General features: G+C 35.7%; 1 protein-coding gene across 1 annotated transcript in view; it reads right to left on the reverse strand.

The window, feature by feature from the left end:
* The window catches only part of RYR2 (ryanodine receptor 2), a 740642-nt gene that overhangs the window by 164967 nt on the left and 555452 nt on the right, over window positions 1-20223 (reverse strand). The window contains 7 exon segments of the mRNA XM_036828245.1: window positions 2165-2240; window positions 3401-3478; window positions 11724-11861; window positions 12650-12739; window positions 14572-14650; window positions 16861-17024; window positions 18642-18782. Coding sequence (XP_036684140.1) covers window positions 2165-2240; window positions 3401-3478; window positions 11724-11861; window positions 12650-12739; window positions 14572-14650; window positions 16861-17024; window positions 18642-18782 — 766 coding nt within the window.

Genomic DNA, 20223 nt, shown 5'->3' on the forward strand with positions numbered 1-20223 from the left:
GATACACTGTATTAACAAACTGAAGGAGAAAAACCATATAATAATCTCAATAGATGCACACAAAGCTTTTGACAAAATTCAACACCCATTTATGATAAAAACTCTCCAGGAAGTAGGCACAGAGGGAAGCTACCTCAACATAATAAAGGCCATATATGACAAACCCACAGCCAACATCATTCTCAATGGTGAAAAACTGAAACCATTTCCTCCAAGATCAGAACAAGAAAAGGTTGCCCACTCTCACCACTCTCATTCAACATAGTTTTGGAAGTTTTAGCCACAGCAATCAGGGAAGAAAAAGAAATAAAAGGAGTCCAAATCGGAAAAGAAGAAGTAAAACTGTCACTGTTTGCAGATGACATGGTACTATACATAGAGACTTCTAAAGATGCTACCAGAAAGCTACTAGAGCTAATCAATGAATTTGTAGAGTAGCAGGATACAAAATTAATGCACAGAAATCTCTTGCATTCCTATACACTAATGATGAAAAATTTGAAAGAGAAATTAAGGGAACACTCCCATTTACCACTGCAACAAAAAGAATAAAATACCTAGGAATAATCCTACCTTAAGAGACAAAAGACCTGTATGCAGAAAACTATAAGACACTGATGAAAGAAATTAAAGACTGTACAAACAGATGGAGAGATATACTATGTTCCTGGACTGGAAGAATCAACATTGTGAAAATGACTATACTACCCAAAGCAATCTACAGATTCAATACAATCCCTATCAAACTACCAATGGCGTTTTTCACAGAACTAGAAAAAAAATTTCACAATTTGTATGGAAACACAAAAGACCCCAAACAGCCAAAGCAGTCTTGAGAAAGAAAAACGGAGCTGGAGGAATCAGGCTCCCTGACTTCAGACTATACTACAAAGCTACAGTCATCAAGACAGTATGGTACTGGCACAAAAACAGAAATATAGATCAATGGAACAGGATAGAAAGCCCAGAGATAAACCCATGCACATACGGTCACCTTATCTTTGATAAAGGAGGCAAGAGCATACAATGGAGAAAAGATCGCCTCTTCAATAAGTGGTGCTGGGAAAACTGGACAGCTACATGTAAAAGAATGAAATTAGAACATTCCCTAACACCATACACAAAAATAAACTCAAAATGGATTAAAGACCTAAATGTAAGGCCAGACAGTATAAAACTCTTAGAGGAAAACATAGCAGAACACTCTATGACATAAATCACAGCAAGATCCTTTTTGACCCACCTCCTACAGAAATGGAAATAAAAACAAAAATAAACAAATGGGACCTAATGAAACTTAAAAGCTTTTGCACAACAAAGGAAACCATAAACAAGATGAAAAGACAGAAAGAGAAAAACAAATACCATATGCTAACACATATATATGGAATCTAAAAAAAATGTTTCTGAAGAACCTAGGGGCAGGACAGGAATAAAGACACAGATGTAGAGAATGGACTTGAGGACACAGGGAGGGGGAAGGGTAAGCTGGGACAAAGTGAGAGAGTAGCACTGACATATATACACTACCAAATGTAAAACAGATAGCTAGTGGGAAGCAGCTGCATGGCACAGGGAGATCAGCTCAGTGCTTTGTGACCACCTAGAGGGGTAGGATAAGGAGGGTGGGAGGGAGATGCAAGAGGGAGGGGATATGGGGATGTACGTATACATATAGCTGATTCCCTTTGTTATACAGCAGAAACTAACACAACAATGTAAAGCAATTATACGCCAATAAAGATGTTAGAAAAACAGAATGTAAGAGAGAATAACATAACTGGACTGAACAAAACAAAGGGGCTGAGGATGGGAGATAGAATGAAATAAGAGAAATATTTAAGTTGGGGATAGAAGTCAGTGAGGGAGGTCTACGTAATTAATAGAACACCTCGGATATTAGGATGAGAAATATAGTTACCTACATGCTAAAATGGGCAAAAGAGAGCCATCAAAATTCTGAGACATGAGGAAATATACACTAGCAATAAGGAAATCAGGAAATAGCATTTCCACCTTGAAAGTATTACAGCCATATTTGAACCATTCTAATAAAATTAACCTGTAATGAGCTCTTATGCTGAAAAGACTATTTTATCCTTACCATACATTCATGTACTCAAACTCTGATTGTTTTTTTATAAGGATTTTTAGAAAATACTACCTTTGGACTCCAGTTCCAGTTTCTTTTTCTTTGCCCATATATTATGGTAGTTTTCAGCCATCATTTCCGCCATAGCCTTAAACGAACAAAATGTTTAGCAACTAAGTTATACTCTAAAAGGATAGTAGAAAAAGATAACTTTGCCTTCCAATATGTAATATCAAAACATACTTTAAGTTAATAGATCGTAGTGTGCTAGTGCTAAAACACATCTAAAAGATAATTAAGCACAGCTTTCTTATTTAGAATCTGAATTTCAGAGGATTCTAATGATCTGTGAATTTACAAACCATCAGAGGTGATGTGATGGGAATGGTCATTGTTCTTTATAATGTTTAAAGATATATGTTTTGTTAATTTAATAATGAAACTTCAAACTAGCTATGGACTTTAAAAATATGTTTATTTACAAGTTCTTATTTTAATTTCTAAAGTTTTAAAAGATGATGTAAACCTTACTGAATGAACACTGAATGCAAAGAGAATCAGACAAGCAGTCTAGATCCATGTCTGTCCCAATTTAGGTCAGTCTGAGGTCTTGGACGAGCCTTAGCCTCTGTGGCCTTTGAGTTTTGACAAGATTACCTCCAAGATTCCTTTCATTTTTGATTTTCAAGTTTACTATGTCATGTTAATACATTCGTACCAGAGCAATGACAAAGGGCAAGCCAAACAATTTAACAATCCATAGATTTTTATCTTTATACACTTATATCTCTTGGAATAATACTAACAATGCCAATATCATTGTCTGATCATTATATTGACCTGTTAACTTATGTTCCATGGCAACAAACTTTATCTTTTCACTCAAATCAGGCAATTCAAAGTAGATTCCTTAGTGACAAAGGAGACAGATAGAAGTATGGCTGGAGAAAGCAAAATGCCATCCGTTTCCCTGGATAAACAACTTATAATATATATTCTTTCATGAGTAATTAAAGTGATCCTTGAGCAGAGCATTATAAACTACTGATTTAGTCTCTTCTCACATGCAGTTATTTAATTATATTAGGACTTTTACATAGATATGATCTTTAAAGAAAATATATTATCCTAGAAAAAGTTCTATCAACTTTTACAGCATTAAAAGCTTAGGGTACATAATCTATAAATTCCATGGACCTTCTATATGATCACTACATTCAAATAATTCATGCTGTAAAATACATGCAGGAAATGTTACAGTATGCTTTTTAAAAATGGAATTTGCAGAATATTTTTAAAAGTACTTACATGCAGATCTCTGGATAGTGTAACATTGCTCATGTCAATGGCTCGGGGGCTATAACCATGGGCGGCATCTACAGAAACCTAGATAATTTGCAAAAAAATATAGCATCTCATTAAAAAACCCAGTAGAGAGAGATTTAAGAGACACTTTGGAAGTATAAGGCAAACAAAATTCCAAGTGTAACGTTTCCTCAGATAAAACTGGCAAGTAGCTACACAAATTAATTTTGCAAACATATCTAGCAGATTAAATTATATTTGGGTGTCTGACAAGTACTTATGATTGAATAATACATCCCAATATCTTAGGGATTGCCAATCTGTAAAGCTAACGATCAGGATTCAACAAATTACATAGTGAGTCCAAGATTCTGAAATATTACCGGAATCAAAGGATAATTGAATTCTTGAGTTTCTTACAAATTCTAATTGGCTGCAATGAAATTTTCTTTTCCTCACACAAACGGTAGTTAATCAAAGAGGTCAGTATTTATAAATGTCTTTATGGGCCAAATAGTAAGATAAAATAAAGCCAACGTTTTAATTTTAAAAGTGCATCATATAGTAGTACTCAGTGATTTGTAACGACATCCTCAATCACCAGAGGGCTTCCTTAATATCTCAATTTTGACATTTTAAGGATGAAATCTACAAAACAAAAAGACAACCTACAGAATGGGAGAAAATATTTGCAAATGATGCGACTGACAAGGGATTAATTTCCAAAATATACAAACGGCTCAGTATCAATTTCCAAAATATACAATACAGCTCAGTATCAAAAAAAAAAAAACAACAACACCCCAATCAAATAATGGGCAGAAGACCTAAATAGACATTTCTCCAAAGAAGACATACAGATGGCCAACTGGCACATGAAAAGATGCTCAACATCGCTAATTATTAGAGGAATGCAAATCAAAACTACAATGAGGTACCACCTCTCACTGGTCAGAATGGCCATCATTAAAAAGTCTACAAATAACAAATACTGGAGAGAGTCTGGAGAAAAGGGAACCCTCTGACACTGTTGGTGGGAATGTAAGTTGGTGCAGCCCCTATGGAAAACAGGATGGAGATTACTCAAAAAACTAAAAATAGAGTTGCCATATGATCCAGCAATCCCACTCCTGGGCATATACCCAAACAAAACTATGATTCAAAAAGACACATGCACCCTTATGTTCACTGCAGCACTATTCACAATAGCCAAGACATGGAAACAATCTAAGTATCCATCGACAGACGAATGGATAAAGAAGATGTGGTACATATATACAATGGAACACTACTCAGCCATGAAAAAGAATAAATGCCATTTGCAGCAACATGGATGGACTTAGAGATGATCATACTAAGTAAAGTAATTCAGAAAGAGAAAGACAAATACCATATGATATCACTCATACGTGGAATCTAAAATATGACACAAATGAACCTATCTACGAAACAGAAACACACTCACAGACATAGAGAACAGACTTGTGGTTGCCAAGTGGGAGGGGGTTGGATGGAGTGGGAGTTTGGGATTAGCAGATGCAAACTATCATATACAGAATGGATAAACAACAAGGTCCTACTGTATAGCACAGGGAACTATATCCTGTGATAAACCATAAAGGAAAAGCATATAAAAGGAATGTATATATATGTATAACTGAATCACTTTGCTGTACAGCAGAAATTAACACAACATAAATCAACTATACTTCAATTAAAAAGACAAGAATGAAACCTATCTTCCCATCAACTGCAAGAGGGTTTCACTTACTGTCAGGAGCTCTTACCTCATTCCACCCAATGGCATATTATGGGAAAGTATGCCACAGAAACGAACTCTGGTTCATGCTTATAAATCTGAAATTATATTTGATATATTTCATAACTGTGTATATTCTCTTGTCAGACATGGATAAACAAAAAGCTAAATAAAAGGTACAATACAGCTCAGATCTGTGCCCGTGAACCAAAGGGAGGCTGTCATATGCTACCATTAACCATGTTCTCATGGGCTACACTGAACTCACTGGTCAGTTCTGACGGAATCTTGGCTTCTGTGTCAGTACTGAGCCACTGCTGGGAACCATCCATAATAGAATGTGAAATAAAAATCACAGTTTTTTCTCCCTTAAATACCCACGAAAGGAAATTGAGACTTAGAGAACTTAAGTGACTCACCCAAGGTCACAGAGCTAAAATTCTGAGCAGGCAGGATTCCAACTCAGGCTGTCTGACTCCAGGCCCACTTCTCTCTCACTATCACCTCTTTCCTTCAACATATCGCAATATATTTCTTTCCCCAGCACTCTACTACACCTGCCCTCTCTAATGTAATCAGTTTCCAAGTTGCCAAATTCAAAGTCCTCTTTGCAGCTACCATCAAACTGGTCCTTCTACGCTGGACATGACTAACCACCACTCAACCAGCCCCCTCGTTTCACGAAACCACCCACCTGGCTCTCCACTCCCCTCTCCGATCTCTCTGCCTCCTTCTCTGGCTCCTCTTCCATAAATGACCTTGAAATATTTGTGGCTTTCTGGGTTCCCTCTTCAATTGTTTCTTTCTTTATTCTAAATGCTTTCTTTAGGTGTCCCTATCCACATCTACTTTAAATATTTCATTTATCAACCATGTTTTATTAAACCAAAAATGAATTGATCCAGCCTAGCATTGCTCCTCTGCTCTAGACTTACATTTTCAACTATTCATTACCATCTCCATTTGGGATTCTATACATGTATTCATTTTCTACTGCTGCTATAATAAGCGACTGCCAGAAATGTAGTGGCTTAAAACATCACAAAGTTATGAGAAATCTGAAACAGGTCTCAATTAGCTAAATTCAAGGTGTCCACAGGGCTGTGTTCCTTTCTAGAGGTTTTATCAAAGCAGCTTTTCCCTGTCTTTCCCAGCTTCTAAAGGCCACCCGCATTTTTGACTCATGGCCCCTTCCTCCGTCTTCAAGTCAGCTATACTGCATCTCTCTGACCTTCCTTCTTTAGTCACGTCTCCTTTGTCCAAAGCCAGGAAAGGGTATCCACTTTTAAGGATCCTTGTGATTACGCTGGACACACCAATAATTCAGCAGAATCTCCCCCATCTCAAGATCATTAACCTTGATCACATGGGCAAACGTAATTGCATTGGCAAAGCCCCAGGAAATCAGCCTTTCTACAGACAACAGTGATTGGGGATCATCTTTGGAGCCAGAATTCTGCCTAACACGACATCTAAAATCAAACGCATATTCTCTCCTTGCCACCCACCCCCCAGTACTAACCTCATCTCACATACGCTACCCACCTGGTAGGCCAGTACAGACCCATGGCAAACCCCTCTGATTAGTCCTCCTCATCTGCTATTATGAATCAGTCACAAAATTCTGTCTCTTCTACTACAAAACATCTCTGCGATACATCCGCTTCCCTCCATGGCCACTGTCTTTGCTCTAATTCAGATATTTAATGTTTTTGTTTTGCTTCATGCGACGTATTCAATATCCTCCTAAGGAGTCTGTCTTTCTGCCTTCAATCTCCCCCTTCTCTGATTCCTTCTCTACTCTGTTGTGAGAATTACATTTCCAAAGTATTGATTTTGTTATTCCCTGAGTTATAAGCCTTTCCACCGAACAGTAAAAATCTGCAGGCCTAGGCTGAGCCTTACTCACCACAGTATTCCCAGAGTCTGGCACAAGCCATGTTTCATCAACTTCAGGATTATAAAATGATTCCCAATCTCACAGATATTGAAATATGGCAAGCATGCATCTTAAAACTAATTTTAAAAAAAGCATTAGACTCTGCAAATTTTGTTGAATAAATGAATCAAATAGAGTTGATATCAATAACTTTATTTGTTCCTAAAATAAAATTCTCAGTATTTAATATCCTCTTAGACCATGTTCCGTATATAACTGAAATTTATATCCCTTCAGCTTTAGAGTAAGTTATTGAGGCTGGTTTAAAGAATGCAAGTAGATATTTGTTTATTCAGAGATAGATTCTTTTTATGTTTTTCATAACCTGTTTCTCTCCTTTACATTCACAGAAATCACAAGACTGGCTAGGTCTTCTATAATTTCAAGTTACTTGGGATACATACCATCTCTGAATTCAATTAACTCTAGTCTTCTTAGCAATAATAATAACAACAAATAACAACCACCGTGTGAATGGTTATGTGCAAGGCACATAGATTATCTCATTTCTTTAGAACAATTCTGAAAAGGAGGTACTGCTTTTTGTCATTTTAAAATGAGAAGAGGATCAAAAGAATTAAATAATTTTAAGTCATTATATCATGTAAATTGTAAACAACAGAATCAAGTTTTTAAAGTAATTCTGTCTGACTCCAAAGCACTTGTCAACTTTCTTAAGACGGCCCCCAATGTTCCACCTGATTTGGCCCCTGAGACCTCTCTTCCCATCTCCTTGTTACTCATGAGCTCCAATCTCACTGGATTCCTTGTTTTCCCTTACACACGCCAGGCCACACTCCCATCTCAGAGCATGTGCACGACTTGCAACATCCTTCCCCCAAATAGGTCCAACTCCCTTCCCTTCTATTCAATTTATCTTCTCCATGAAATCTGCTCTGATAACCCTATTATCATACTGCAACTCATCCCCAAAGGCTAACCAACTCCCCTGCTCTGCACTCGGAATCTGCCTTTCCATGCTACGTTTTCTCTTTCCATAATATTTATCACATTTTGATGTAGTATGTAATTTACTTATATCTATTATTTACTTTCCCTGTTAACGTGTAAGCTCCATGAGAGCAGAGGTTTTTGTCTATTTTGTTCATGGACCTATTTGAAAAGCTTAGGATAGTACATGGAATATAGCAGGTGCTCAGTAAATAACTGTTAAAAGAATGAATGAATCATTACTCTATCCTAGCCTGTATTTTAGTTAAAGATAGGTAACACTTTCCGAATTTCATTCCCATCTTCCTCTCCTTCTCAGGTTATAAGCTTATTTTTTAACTTTGTTTACATAATTTATACCCTACATGTGTCATAAAAACCAGATATAAGAAATTAAAATTGGGAGGTAAATAAGTAATTACTGAGAACCTGTGGAATATGACTGAAATTGCCAGAAATGTCCTCCTTTTCTGCTGACTTGAGTGACGACCAAGAAGTCAAAATCCACCAATTTAGCTGCTCTACTCAGCATCTCCTCACTGATAATTATATCAGCATCTATACACTCTATTCTTTATTTTATTGAAGTACAGTTGATTTACAATGTTGTGTTAATTTCTGCTGTACAGCAAAGTGATTCAGTTATATACATATATATATATATTCTTTTTCATACTCTTTTTCTTACTAGGAGAAAACTGCAGCAGAGAGAGGTTAAGCAGTTTGCCTGAGCTCACAAAAAAGCTATCTACTCCATGGTGAGGCCAGGATTTCAACCCAGACAGGCTGTGCCAGATCTTGCTGAGTTAAACACAGGCCACTTCTACCTCACAGACGGAGTGCTGAGCCCCAGTGGAAGGAAGCTAAGAATATCAGCTCCAGAATCATGTCAACAAGTGATCTCAATTCACCCAATTGCAGTCCTTACTATACAGTGATGCCACCAAAAGCGTTCCTTAATTTATTCAAGAGTGTATCTATTACATAATAGAAAACATCTTTATAGTCACATGGGAAATCAGTAATGGAGAGAAGAAAAGACATTAAGAAGTTTGGCAAGATGATAACTGAAAAAGATGGTAATACTGTTAGGTTAGTAATTAAGAAATGACAAGCTATTTTAACATTTCAAATAATGTTGGATTATGCTTAAAGAATGTGTGAAAATAATGGCAAGGATTATAAATATATTTGTGGCATTTGTTGCTCTCTGTTTCTGATACTGATAGAAATATAGAAATATTCTTTCTTTTTTTTTTTAAACGACTGAAAGGTCAAAGTACTACAAGCTCAAACACCCTCTTTTATTTACCTTTGAAGAAATGCTCTCTGGCATTAAAAATATATAAATAATAATGGTAATAATAAGAGTTACCATTTCCTGAGGTAAACAGATTGAGTAACGAGCCCAGCAGTTTATCTCTAGAAAGTGGTGGTCCCAGGATTGAAGCCCCAGTGGTCTACCTCCAGAGCTGTCCCTCTTAATCCGTACATCTGGCATAAGCACCTCCTAATATTTTGAAATGACGTAGGAGATTTAACAATATATGTCGTATGTCACACATGTCACTCTGAAAATCATTAAGACTTAAGAGATGATTATATGGGTATCAATTAATAGTATCTAATTGAAGGCTTAATGGGAACTGAAAACTGCACCAGGAGCTAAGCGGGGTGTAAGAAGAGCAGAAATATACACAACATACACAATTTTTTTTTTTTTTTTTTAGCCATCTTGAGAAAAGTTTATTGAAATTCAGAAAAACATAATTATGATTTTCCTGGGGTTAAAACAAGGTAATCCTTTTCTGAAGAAGGATTGGTTATAGCTTGTGCATTATAATTTACAGTCTGTAATCACTTCCGATGTTTTAGAATCAGTTTCTTAAGTTTCACGTAACATTTTCTATCTGACATGATCCAGTACCATTTTGGACTTTGTTATGTTTCATCATCGGTTACTGTTTTTTTTTTTTTTCAGAGATGCTCGCAAAAGTATGAAATCTGTAAGTTATTTTAGTCTTCAGGTGAGCGTGGCTAAAACTGCGGTAGGAACCTTTGCTTCTCTCCCTTTTCTGGTATTTTTGAAAAATTCTAGAGATAAGACAGGCAGAAGCCTACTCAGCAGTCTGCCCTACTTGCTCTGACAGCAGTGGCAGGAAAAGGTATGGCAAAGGCAGCAACAAGAGAACGAGTGCCCCTCCCTTCTGTTGCAGCCCTTCCCTTGCCCTCTCTGGGCTGTGCTCCAGCATGTTATATAGGCCCAGGTTTTCTGGCTAATAGACAGGTCTTTTTTTCTTGTCTGCCTCCTACCATTTCTACCCTTTATTGCTGGCCCACAGAATCGGCACCGTTATTGTTTCAAAGGGCATGTTCTCATTCAACATATACAATTTTAGATTAGAGCACATAATTTTTGCTATGAAGGGCAGTGGGAGAATCTATTTCATTTTTCCTGGCAGAGCTTAAAGTCACTTCCATTATGTAATAATTTCCTTATTTCCTATACAACTTACAGGAAAAAAAAAAAAAGACATCATTCCATTCTCTGCACTCTGAGCGTTTTGTACATACCACCAGCCTAAATCTTACTGTTGTGGTAGGTTTAACTAGACTGTCTCTAACACCAAGTTGTGAGTCTTTAGGAGTAGAATTGGATCTTATTATCTTCGTATTCCTATCACCTAGTGCTCAGTTTGTGCTCAATATTTGTTCAAACAGATTAAAACAAAATGTGATTTAGTTAGAAATGTGTGCATACATGATAACAAGGTAAAATATGCTTTTACAGCTTCTATCTCCAGGATACTTAAGAGAATATGATGTAAAATATGCCCAAATCAGAACTTAATCTATTTAACAGTACTGTATTTCAAATATGAAGCATGTGAAGTGCACGCTTTGAGTACCTTCATTTTCTTTTTTTCAAAAATGTCATCTGCATAAATGGCAATAATAAACACAACAGTTTGGTTAAACCAAAGGCAGTGGCCCAAGCAGTCTGGAAAGGGATGACGACAGGTTTAGCTCCCAGGAGAAATGAAAGGGCCAGTTGGTATTTGGTCCCCACCTTGAACCCTAGGTTCTCAAGGTCAAGGCTGCCCTTATTCTGCCATCTTGAACACAGAAGCCCCACAGCCACGCCCTGTTAAGCTGACTGGACTTCCCTGACCTGATCCACTAGCGGTGTGCTCTTCGATTCCTGCGCTGCCTGTCTGGTTCACATCTTCCCTTCGCAAGTGGGCAGGTGCTCAAGCCCACCTGTATGGAGCACCCATGGGGGTTTTAGATCTGGATCGCTACTATCTGACCACCCCTCCAGCTCCTAAGAACCAACCTTCAGTTCTTACTGGTAAGGAGACAAAAGCTCTGTAGACAACCTTTTTGTGGATAAAGGAACACATTTTACATCCTTCATTAGCGTAACTTTAAGACTTTATCATCGAGTACTCCTTTATATACTGTCAGGAGAAGTACAACCTGATCTATAAACTCCAGTACTTTAACCAAGACCTAAACTCACTTAAATTAAAAGGAACAGAGTTTTCCCCCTTCTGAACTTTATGTTAGTCTTCAGAATTTTCAAGTTAGTTGTTTTGGAAAACACAATAATTAAATGAAATATTCAAATTCTTTTAAAATAACATAAACAGTGGATTCATCACTGTGATTCTTACCTGGCTTGTCTGGGAAATACGACGAGTCCGGTTATAAAGGGCCATGCTGTCTCCCTCCCGTGTTCTTTCAATTCTCCACCCCCAGGCCAGCATAGTTTTTAAAGATTCTTTGATTGGCCAGCGATAAATTTCTTTTTCCTAGAAAAACAGCAGAAAAGGGTGGGGTATTATGAACCTAAACAAAAATTTAAAATATTTAATGCTTTGTTCTGAAATACTCTGTCTTCACCTACAAATTTTTGATCGGCATTGTTTATTTAAAAATAAAAAAGGAAAGTAAAAATTCTGAAGAGCAGAGTGTGAGCAGAGACCTCGTTTGACTAATGCTGCTAAGAGGGATCCTGTCTTATTATACAGCATGAGGCTAATTTCCTTTAGTTCCCCAGATTCTGATACTTCAGACAGAAACCAGAAAGGAGAAACACAGTTAGGAAGAAGTGCCAGATTATATGACGTGTGCTTGAAGCCGTTTCTACCATCTGAATAAACAGAGAAGTAACTTCCTCTGTAAGCACCAAGCTAGAAAATCCTTTTCATTTCATTTTTCAAGATACTGCTTTCCCCTCAAAGAAGTAAAATATATGAAAACATAAATAATAAGCATATTACAATATATTACTTCATTACCCCTTATCAAAAAACTCTTAAGAATGAAAAGGATATTTTCTATAGTTCTTAAAAATACAGGAGAGGAATAAAAATTAAAAAGAAACAGAAAAATACTAAGTAGAGAAGAGAATAACCAATTAAATACTGACAGAAAATGGTACTACAGAGAAAAAAACAATAGGTAAAAAATGGGACCTTTGAGAAAAGGTAAAAATAGTATATATAAAATAGACGTGTTAATAAGAAATTTACATAACAAAGAAAAAACCTTCCGCCCCAAATTAAAACCATATAAACTTAAAAAATAAACACGTCACCTTTTCAGATAATAGTTTATATGGCTTCATTAATGGTTGAACTTTAGACGAGTCTGAATATATTTCTCCATAAATCCATCCATTTGCCAACTAAAAAAAATATCAAAAATGTTTTACATGCTTTAATTTTAGAGAGTGTAGGTGTGCATGTGTTTAAGTGTGTACTTGATAAAATAAAGCTAAAATGAAGCAAGATAAGGATTAAGGTTTGAACTTTATCTAGCATAAGTCAATATAAAGACTTTCATCGTAGTCAATATTATTTTGAGTAACCACTTGGAAACAAATCTTTTTATCCAGAGATTAAAAGCATCCAGTCTTCCTTAGACAGGTCTGTGGTTATGTCAATAGCCCTCCCCTAGGAGGAGGCTAAAGGCTGCACCACCCCTATGATATTCATTTTGGCCCATCTTGGGACCCCAACCTGTGTGACGAATAAGCGTGAAACACTCATTTTAAACAGGAAAACTGGAGCAGCTGGCTTATTTGGAAGCCTCCCTGAATAATGCTACTTGTTTTGCCCACTCCTTTGTCCAATGACCTCTCAACACATTTGTTCCACGTGATTTTGCCCATATAATTTGGTGCATTCACTGTTTCCCTATATCATTTCATGTATGTCTATGGGATCCGGGTAACTAGGCTGAAATAGCTCAGGACTGCCTTCCTGTAAATTTCCTCTCCATCACCACCCCACCACCTACTAGAGTCTTTATAGAGGACAGACACTTCACTCTTACTGACTTACCCAGTAAATCGATTAAGTTACTGAACAAAGAAAGAGCCATACGCTTAACAAAACAAAAGGAGGGTTTCTTGGAAGGAGGGGCTGGTTGGCAGAGGCAAGGATTGAAACTTAATATCAAGTTTAATAGGGTGATACTGAGTTGCCACATAACACAAGCAACCCTTGGAACCTTCGCTCTTTGATTTTCACTTCGCCAAATCAGTACATGCTTATTTTAGATTCCTGCTTCATCTCAGCTTAATTTCTCTGACAAATCTATTTTAACCATCTTTTCTCAAGTTTAACTAGGCTTAACTTAAATGTGACCACATTTTTCCTCCAGAAAAATCTCATAATATGTATGTAGGACTTATGTCACGGATTGCGACTGCTTTAGTTATCTCATTCAAGTTATCTTTTCTTGACAATGCAAATAAAACATGCCATCTTGCCTCGTAAGTGAACTGCAGATCTACTTAGAGATAAGAAATACAACAGAAGAGTAGAAGATGTAAATAATCACTAATTCTAATTAATAATTTTCAAGATTTTATCTAATATAAAATTATACATAAAGCTAAAGTTCCCTTAAAAGATGTCTGGACCTAGAGTCACTATTTCTTACTGAAAACCCTAATGATAGTTTTTGAAAAAAATTTTTGAAGTATAGTTGTGTTAATTTCTGCTGTACAGCAGAGTGATTCAGTTATACATATATATCTATTCTTTTTCAGATTCTTTTCCATTATAGTTCCATTATAGTTTATCACAGGATAAACTATTCAAACTAGTTTTCAACTATATTGAATATAGTTCCCTGGGCTATACAGTAGCACCTTGTTGTTTATCTATCCTACATATAATATTTTGCATCTTGTTACTACTTTTTACTCTCACAAAAATGTATGTTTAGAAACTATATTTGATTTAATTAATAGATTTTTTTTGAATTTTTAACACTGCTTTTTATGAACACAAATATTCTTATTCTTACGTGCATTATATGTACATCAGTGGCAGAACTAACTATTTTATTAGACTAAATATTATGTCAGCAAATCATAATTAAATGTTCTTTCCTAATCTAAAGTTCTCACTTGAAAGTAGAAAACTGTCATGGTCAGAAATATCTGAGCCATGATCATTCATTAGGTACGTTCAGTACTGAATTAGAATGTGATATTCTGACTTTTACCTTGTCCATTGACCACTTGTCATGGGAATGTTCTGCATATTTGTTAATGAAGTATTCCAACTTCTCAGGAATTGTAATACTATGAGAAAAATAAAGAAAAAAGGCTTGATTTTCACAGCACTTACAGGGAATCATATTAATAATTTACTCACAGCTTATGACTGCTTATACCCCATTCGATGCATAACTGTTAAAAAATCGGTTTAACAAGGTATTACTTTTCCATATGATAGGAACAATATAAGAAAAGTCAAGCAGATAAGGTTCTATCCACTCATCTTATAATGAGTCACACTTTATGTCTTAATGTAAGTTTTATACATAGTATAAATAAAAATAATTAAAATGTATTCAAAGAAGAGGACAACAGATAACACCAATTTTTTCTTTAAACCTGAATGAAGATATAGTTAAATTCAACAAGCTTAAAGACATACTTTTCTCCCACATTTGTTCTTTGAAGTTATTCCTCCTTTTGACTTAAGTCTCTTAGGCAACAACTATAAATGGGTAAAAGACTGCTGAAATCTGACATGTTCCATTTTTAAATGTACTAAAATTAATTTTAAGTTAATTGCATACAACTAGTGATATGTTAATAATTTTAAATGTTAATGGTCTATATATAAATTCTAGATGTTACTAATATGAACTATAGGGAAAAGTAATTAACCAATTCATGCTTTACGATTTTGATAACATTTCTTCTTGATTTCTTTCACGCTTAAATAAATATTTAATCCCTCGAACAGACGTGGAGTCCATGCAATTGAAGACCTAGTCTGATGGTAAATGTAAGACTTGGGACTATCAAATATATCTATGAATGGAAAAAATAACTTACTAACGCAACTAACTTTGAGAATAGAATTATAAGTAAAACCTAGTATAATGAGATGGTTTACTGTTCTTTTCTAGCAATGTTATCAGTTAGTAATTGAACTTTATGACATACACATACTTAAAAAACAATATGTAAAAAAAATCACAAGGATGTAGAAATTATTGCTATCACTCTGCAACCCTAGTCTGTTAAGAGGTCCCCAAGGGGGCTAGCCGAGGTAAATTAATATACATGCCCAACACTTATTCATTCATTGGATTTAATTAATCAACACCAAAGCCACAACACTGTTCTAATGTTATTTTAAAATCCTAGATTACATTGTATGTTAACAAACCACAAACTTACCCAAGTAGGAATGTGAACATGTGATATTTCGGTTTACTTACTTTAGAAGAGATACAAAGGATCAATCACATAAGCCAAATACTGGGCGGGGGGGGAGGGGGTAGAGTCTTTTCTCACAGGACTGTTATCAAATACCAAACATGCAAATTTAAGGCATTATCAAACTAATGGCATACCACCTGGCTTGAAATGTGGATCTGGTTATGGGAGCTAAACCAGCTGAGGGGCCAGCCAGAGACGTGAAAGTTGAACTCCCAAGCAAATTCAGATGCTGCGGATGGTAACAACCGAGTGACTACCTTGCTAATACTGATCTTGCTGAGTCCCACGGAATGGGTAAGATAATGTGGCAGGAAGAGCAGCCTCCTTGCAAATGGAAAACCATGGTCCTACTTAAAGACAGTAACAACAACAAAAACGCTGAGACTCCGAACACCTGACGTACCCAAACATCCTATCTGTAGGGCAATTTACGCAAGTAGGTACATGGAAGAGCTTTCCTAACGATAAGTAATATTTTATCTGTGGTGAAGGTTGTCACACCGCATTCTCAATCCATGCTAAATTTTCCAGAAATATTCTCATTTGATATTCCCTTCACTCTCACGCTGTGCTTTATGAGGCTGAACATAAGCTGCTAACCCTAGGCCTGGCTGAGATGTAGTGATGATGAAGTGATCCCCCGTAGCTCACGGAAAGAGCTTTGCACTGCATGCTGGGAGCACCCTGAATCAAAGACTCTGCACAGAAGTTGGCTTCAATTATTAATAAACATTTAGGGTAGAATTTCAACTAAAAAATATAACTGATATACTTTCTTGATTCTCATTATCATAGATATTGCCATGTGGTTATGTACAGAGAATCCTGATGATATTAAGAGTATATCTCTTAGAAGGTGTATCTTATCTACTTCTGATATTTGTATAACCATTATTATTACTACTATCATTTCATCAAGTACAGGGACCCCTAGTAAAAGGATACCAATTCAAAGGGGGCATGGATGAGAGAAAGTTCACTTTAGTACCTTATTCAATTTCAGACTTCACACATCATTTACAATAAAAATCTGCTGCAATAGAAAGAGTCCATACTTTGAGGTATCAACAGGTTGTGGGTTAAAGTTCCCTTCAGAATCCATTGATGACTGTTTTTCCATCATACTGACATAATTTGACTCCATGTAGTCTGGAGGCAAAGCTCCCGCAACTGCACTCAGGCAAGGCAGTGCCAGTTTGAAAAGTTCTTGTTCATATTTCTGGGAAGAGATGGAGGACCAAAAAATAAATACCCCATTACTATTGAGCAAAAGCTGTCAACATTATCACTGCGGCTGACATGATGCTGTAAGAGAAAATCTGAATTACCTCGGGCTGGCTCAACTCCCCAAAGGATTCGTTCTCTAGAAAATGGAAACTATAGCCTGACATCCCATAAGATGAGATGACTGAAGCTTTGTACTGCATAAAAGGAATAAAATCTGTGCTTCTCTAAACGTTTATTCTCCAATATCGGAAATGAAGTGAACCTGAATATGCTATATGTATAACATGTCTTTACAACATAAACATAATTTCAGTCAATGAGGACTACTGCTGCACCACATTATAAAGACTAGACATGAGAAATACCCAAAGTATAAGATTCCAGAGAGTAAGAAATTTTAACTGGTCTGTACTGCATCACAAAGGTATGAAAAATAAAATTCTGAATTGAGAAAGAAATTCTATAGGAGATATGCATAATCAAAATTTCTGGGGAGAGGTATTTGTATATTAATTACATAATTAGTTAAATTTGTATTTGTAGATTTTTTAAAAATCAAAAATAGTAATTCCTTTATTTATTATTAAAAAATTTTTAAATTGAAGTGTAGTTGATTTATAATGTTGTGTTAATCTCTGCTGTACAGCAAAGTGACTCAGTTATACACATCTAGACATTCTTTTTTTAAAAAAATATTCTTTTCCATTTTGCTTTATCCCAGGAGACTGAATACAGTTCCCTGGGCTATACAGTAGGACATTGTTGTTTATTCATTTTAAAAGTTATCTCACTTTAAATGTTCAATTTTAAATTAAAGTTGTAAATTCTTCTCAAAATACCTTCTACATATTATTTCAAAAGGGCTCCGGGTTTACCCAAGGCAATTCAGCAAGAAAAACCATTGAGTTGTAGCTACCAAATGTAATCACAGATAAACTTCCCTTATTATACAGTAAACTCCTGGTTATACTATTCCAGTCATCTGATAATGTCTCTTTGGGAATTCAAACTGATTTTGATTAATAATTTAAGCATAAGCATACGAAGCATGTTGTTCTGATTTTCTCTAAATAACACACTCCAGTCTTCTGAAAGTATATTAACTATTCATTACAAATATGGCAACTATAAGGGAATGTCACATACATAAAGCACTGAGTACTTAAACCTCCATAGCAGCAAAGTGGGAAAAGTCAGTAAGGCCACTGGAATATTATAATTTTATGAGATTTAATATTTTATATTTTTATATTTGACAGGATTTCTTCAGGCTTTATAAGATTGGGGAGGTGACTGACTAGGGAGGGTTTGAGTCCAAAGAAGTCCAAATGTACCAGAAACTGATCAACCCATGTGCATAATTTCCTAAAATGCTTGGCCATTTTAAAGTCAGAAAATGTTATGATCACAAGAAACATGTTACCATCATGATTATGAAAAGTTAATATAAATTGCATTCTCAACATTTGTTATAAATGAAGAGAAAAAATAAAACTATGCCAAGTCTTGATGAGCAAAGACAGCATTCCACTATTCCACTAAGAATACTATCTTACCAAGATCCTATGGCTTTTCAGTTGTTTTATCATACAAATAAAACCGCAATTACCTTTTGAGACAGGGCATCAAAAATGCCCCAGAACAACTTTCTTGATAAATGAAGTTCTTCTTCTGAGGCAGCTCCAAAGTTTCCCCACCCTCCAGGCAGGCAGTAGTATTTCCAGCATCTTTCATAATGATTTGTCAGCAGCTAGGTGGGAAAACAATTCTAAGCACTGAGCTAAAATACACATGGTATATATTTTCCATTTCCTCCCAAATGGCATTCTAATGCCATGTAATAAGGCCAACTGATATGGAACTGCTCAATCCCATGTGAATTCTTTTGGAGAACACTATGATCTTATATAGGATGTCTCCTTAAATTTAACACTGAGCACAGGATGAAGACCAAATGACCAATTTCACAAATTATCTTGAACAGAATTATTTAGGAGGTTGTTTGGTTATCTGTGTACCTCTGAGTTCTACTTTAGTTGCTATCATTTACTTACAATTTTATGACTTGTTATCTCCTGGAATCCATGCATGTAACAGAGGGATTGATGTCACAGTGACCCAGAGGATACAGCACCTAAAATGTGCATTCTCAAGGGACAATACCTCTGAATATTTGTGCTTCCTCTCTAACTACCCTGAATCATTACACTACGATTTGCTTCAGAACCGACATCTCTAAGTAAACTCCCCAAACTGCCCTACTTCCGTAATTTCTTTATCTGTAGTTCTTTGGTGGTTTTGGATGTAATTTATTTTCTTACTGAGGGTCTATGTTGCTTCTTAAGTTTTTAACCTACAAATATTTTGTGGGACTAAACTAGAAGTTCAAAGACATGGATGGAATTTTTCAATTATTCGGTAGCTCTTTGGATCATTTATTCTGGATATATAAACCGAAAAATATTCACAACTCTTTGCCAAATTAATAAAATTATTATTAATAATAATTAAAATAAAATTATTTTTTGAATAAACTGTAAATTTTTGGACCCTCTTTCCTATAGCTAAGGAGGAAAATAAATTGAGCGTTACTCTTATTAAAGCTAACTAGGTCTCTTACTGTATAAATATTTCTTCTCGTTTAGTCTCCCTCACAGTTAAGAATCACACACACACATACACACACACACACACACACAATTTAGGAATCTCAAATGATGAAATATTGAGATCTAATTTGCTTAGAGTAACAGGCAAATATCTATAATGCAAAAGAGTTTTATCACATAAAGTGATACTGTATCTTTTTTCAGGTATTTTCCAGCTCATTTGTATCAAGAAAATTTTGCATGACAAGCAAATGATAAAAACTGTAAAAAAAAAGGATTTTCAGCAAGGATATAATTTACTTTACATAATTCATCAATTTCTCTAGATTTATTAAACCAAAATCACTTTTTGTAGAGAAAGATTGTTTTTGTTAAATATCTAGGTGTGTTTAGTGTAAGAGCAGCTGAAAAAAATAGCAGCTTATTTTTATCTTAAACCTCTTTTCACAGCGCAATTACTGGGTGGCCATGAGGAAGAAATGATGTTTACCAGGTGGCAGAGCAGAGTGGTCACCTATAAAAAGTCCACTACAGGACAGTGACCTCCATGCACAGACCATGCCACTAGATCACACATTGGTA

This window comes from Balaenoptera musculus, chromosome 16, assembly GCF_009873245.2.
Source record: "Balaenoptera musculus isolate JJ_BM4_2016_0621 chromosome 16, mBalMus1.pri.v3, whole genome shotgun sequence".
Classification (NCBI taxonomy): domain Eukaryota; kingdom Metazoa; phylum Chordata; class Mammalia; order Artiodactyla; family Balaenopteridae; genus Balaenoptera; species Balaenoptera musculus.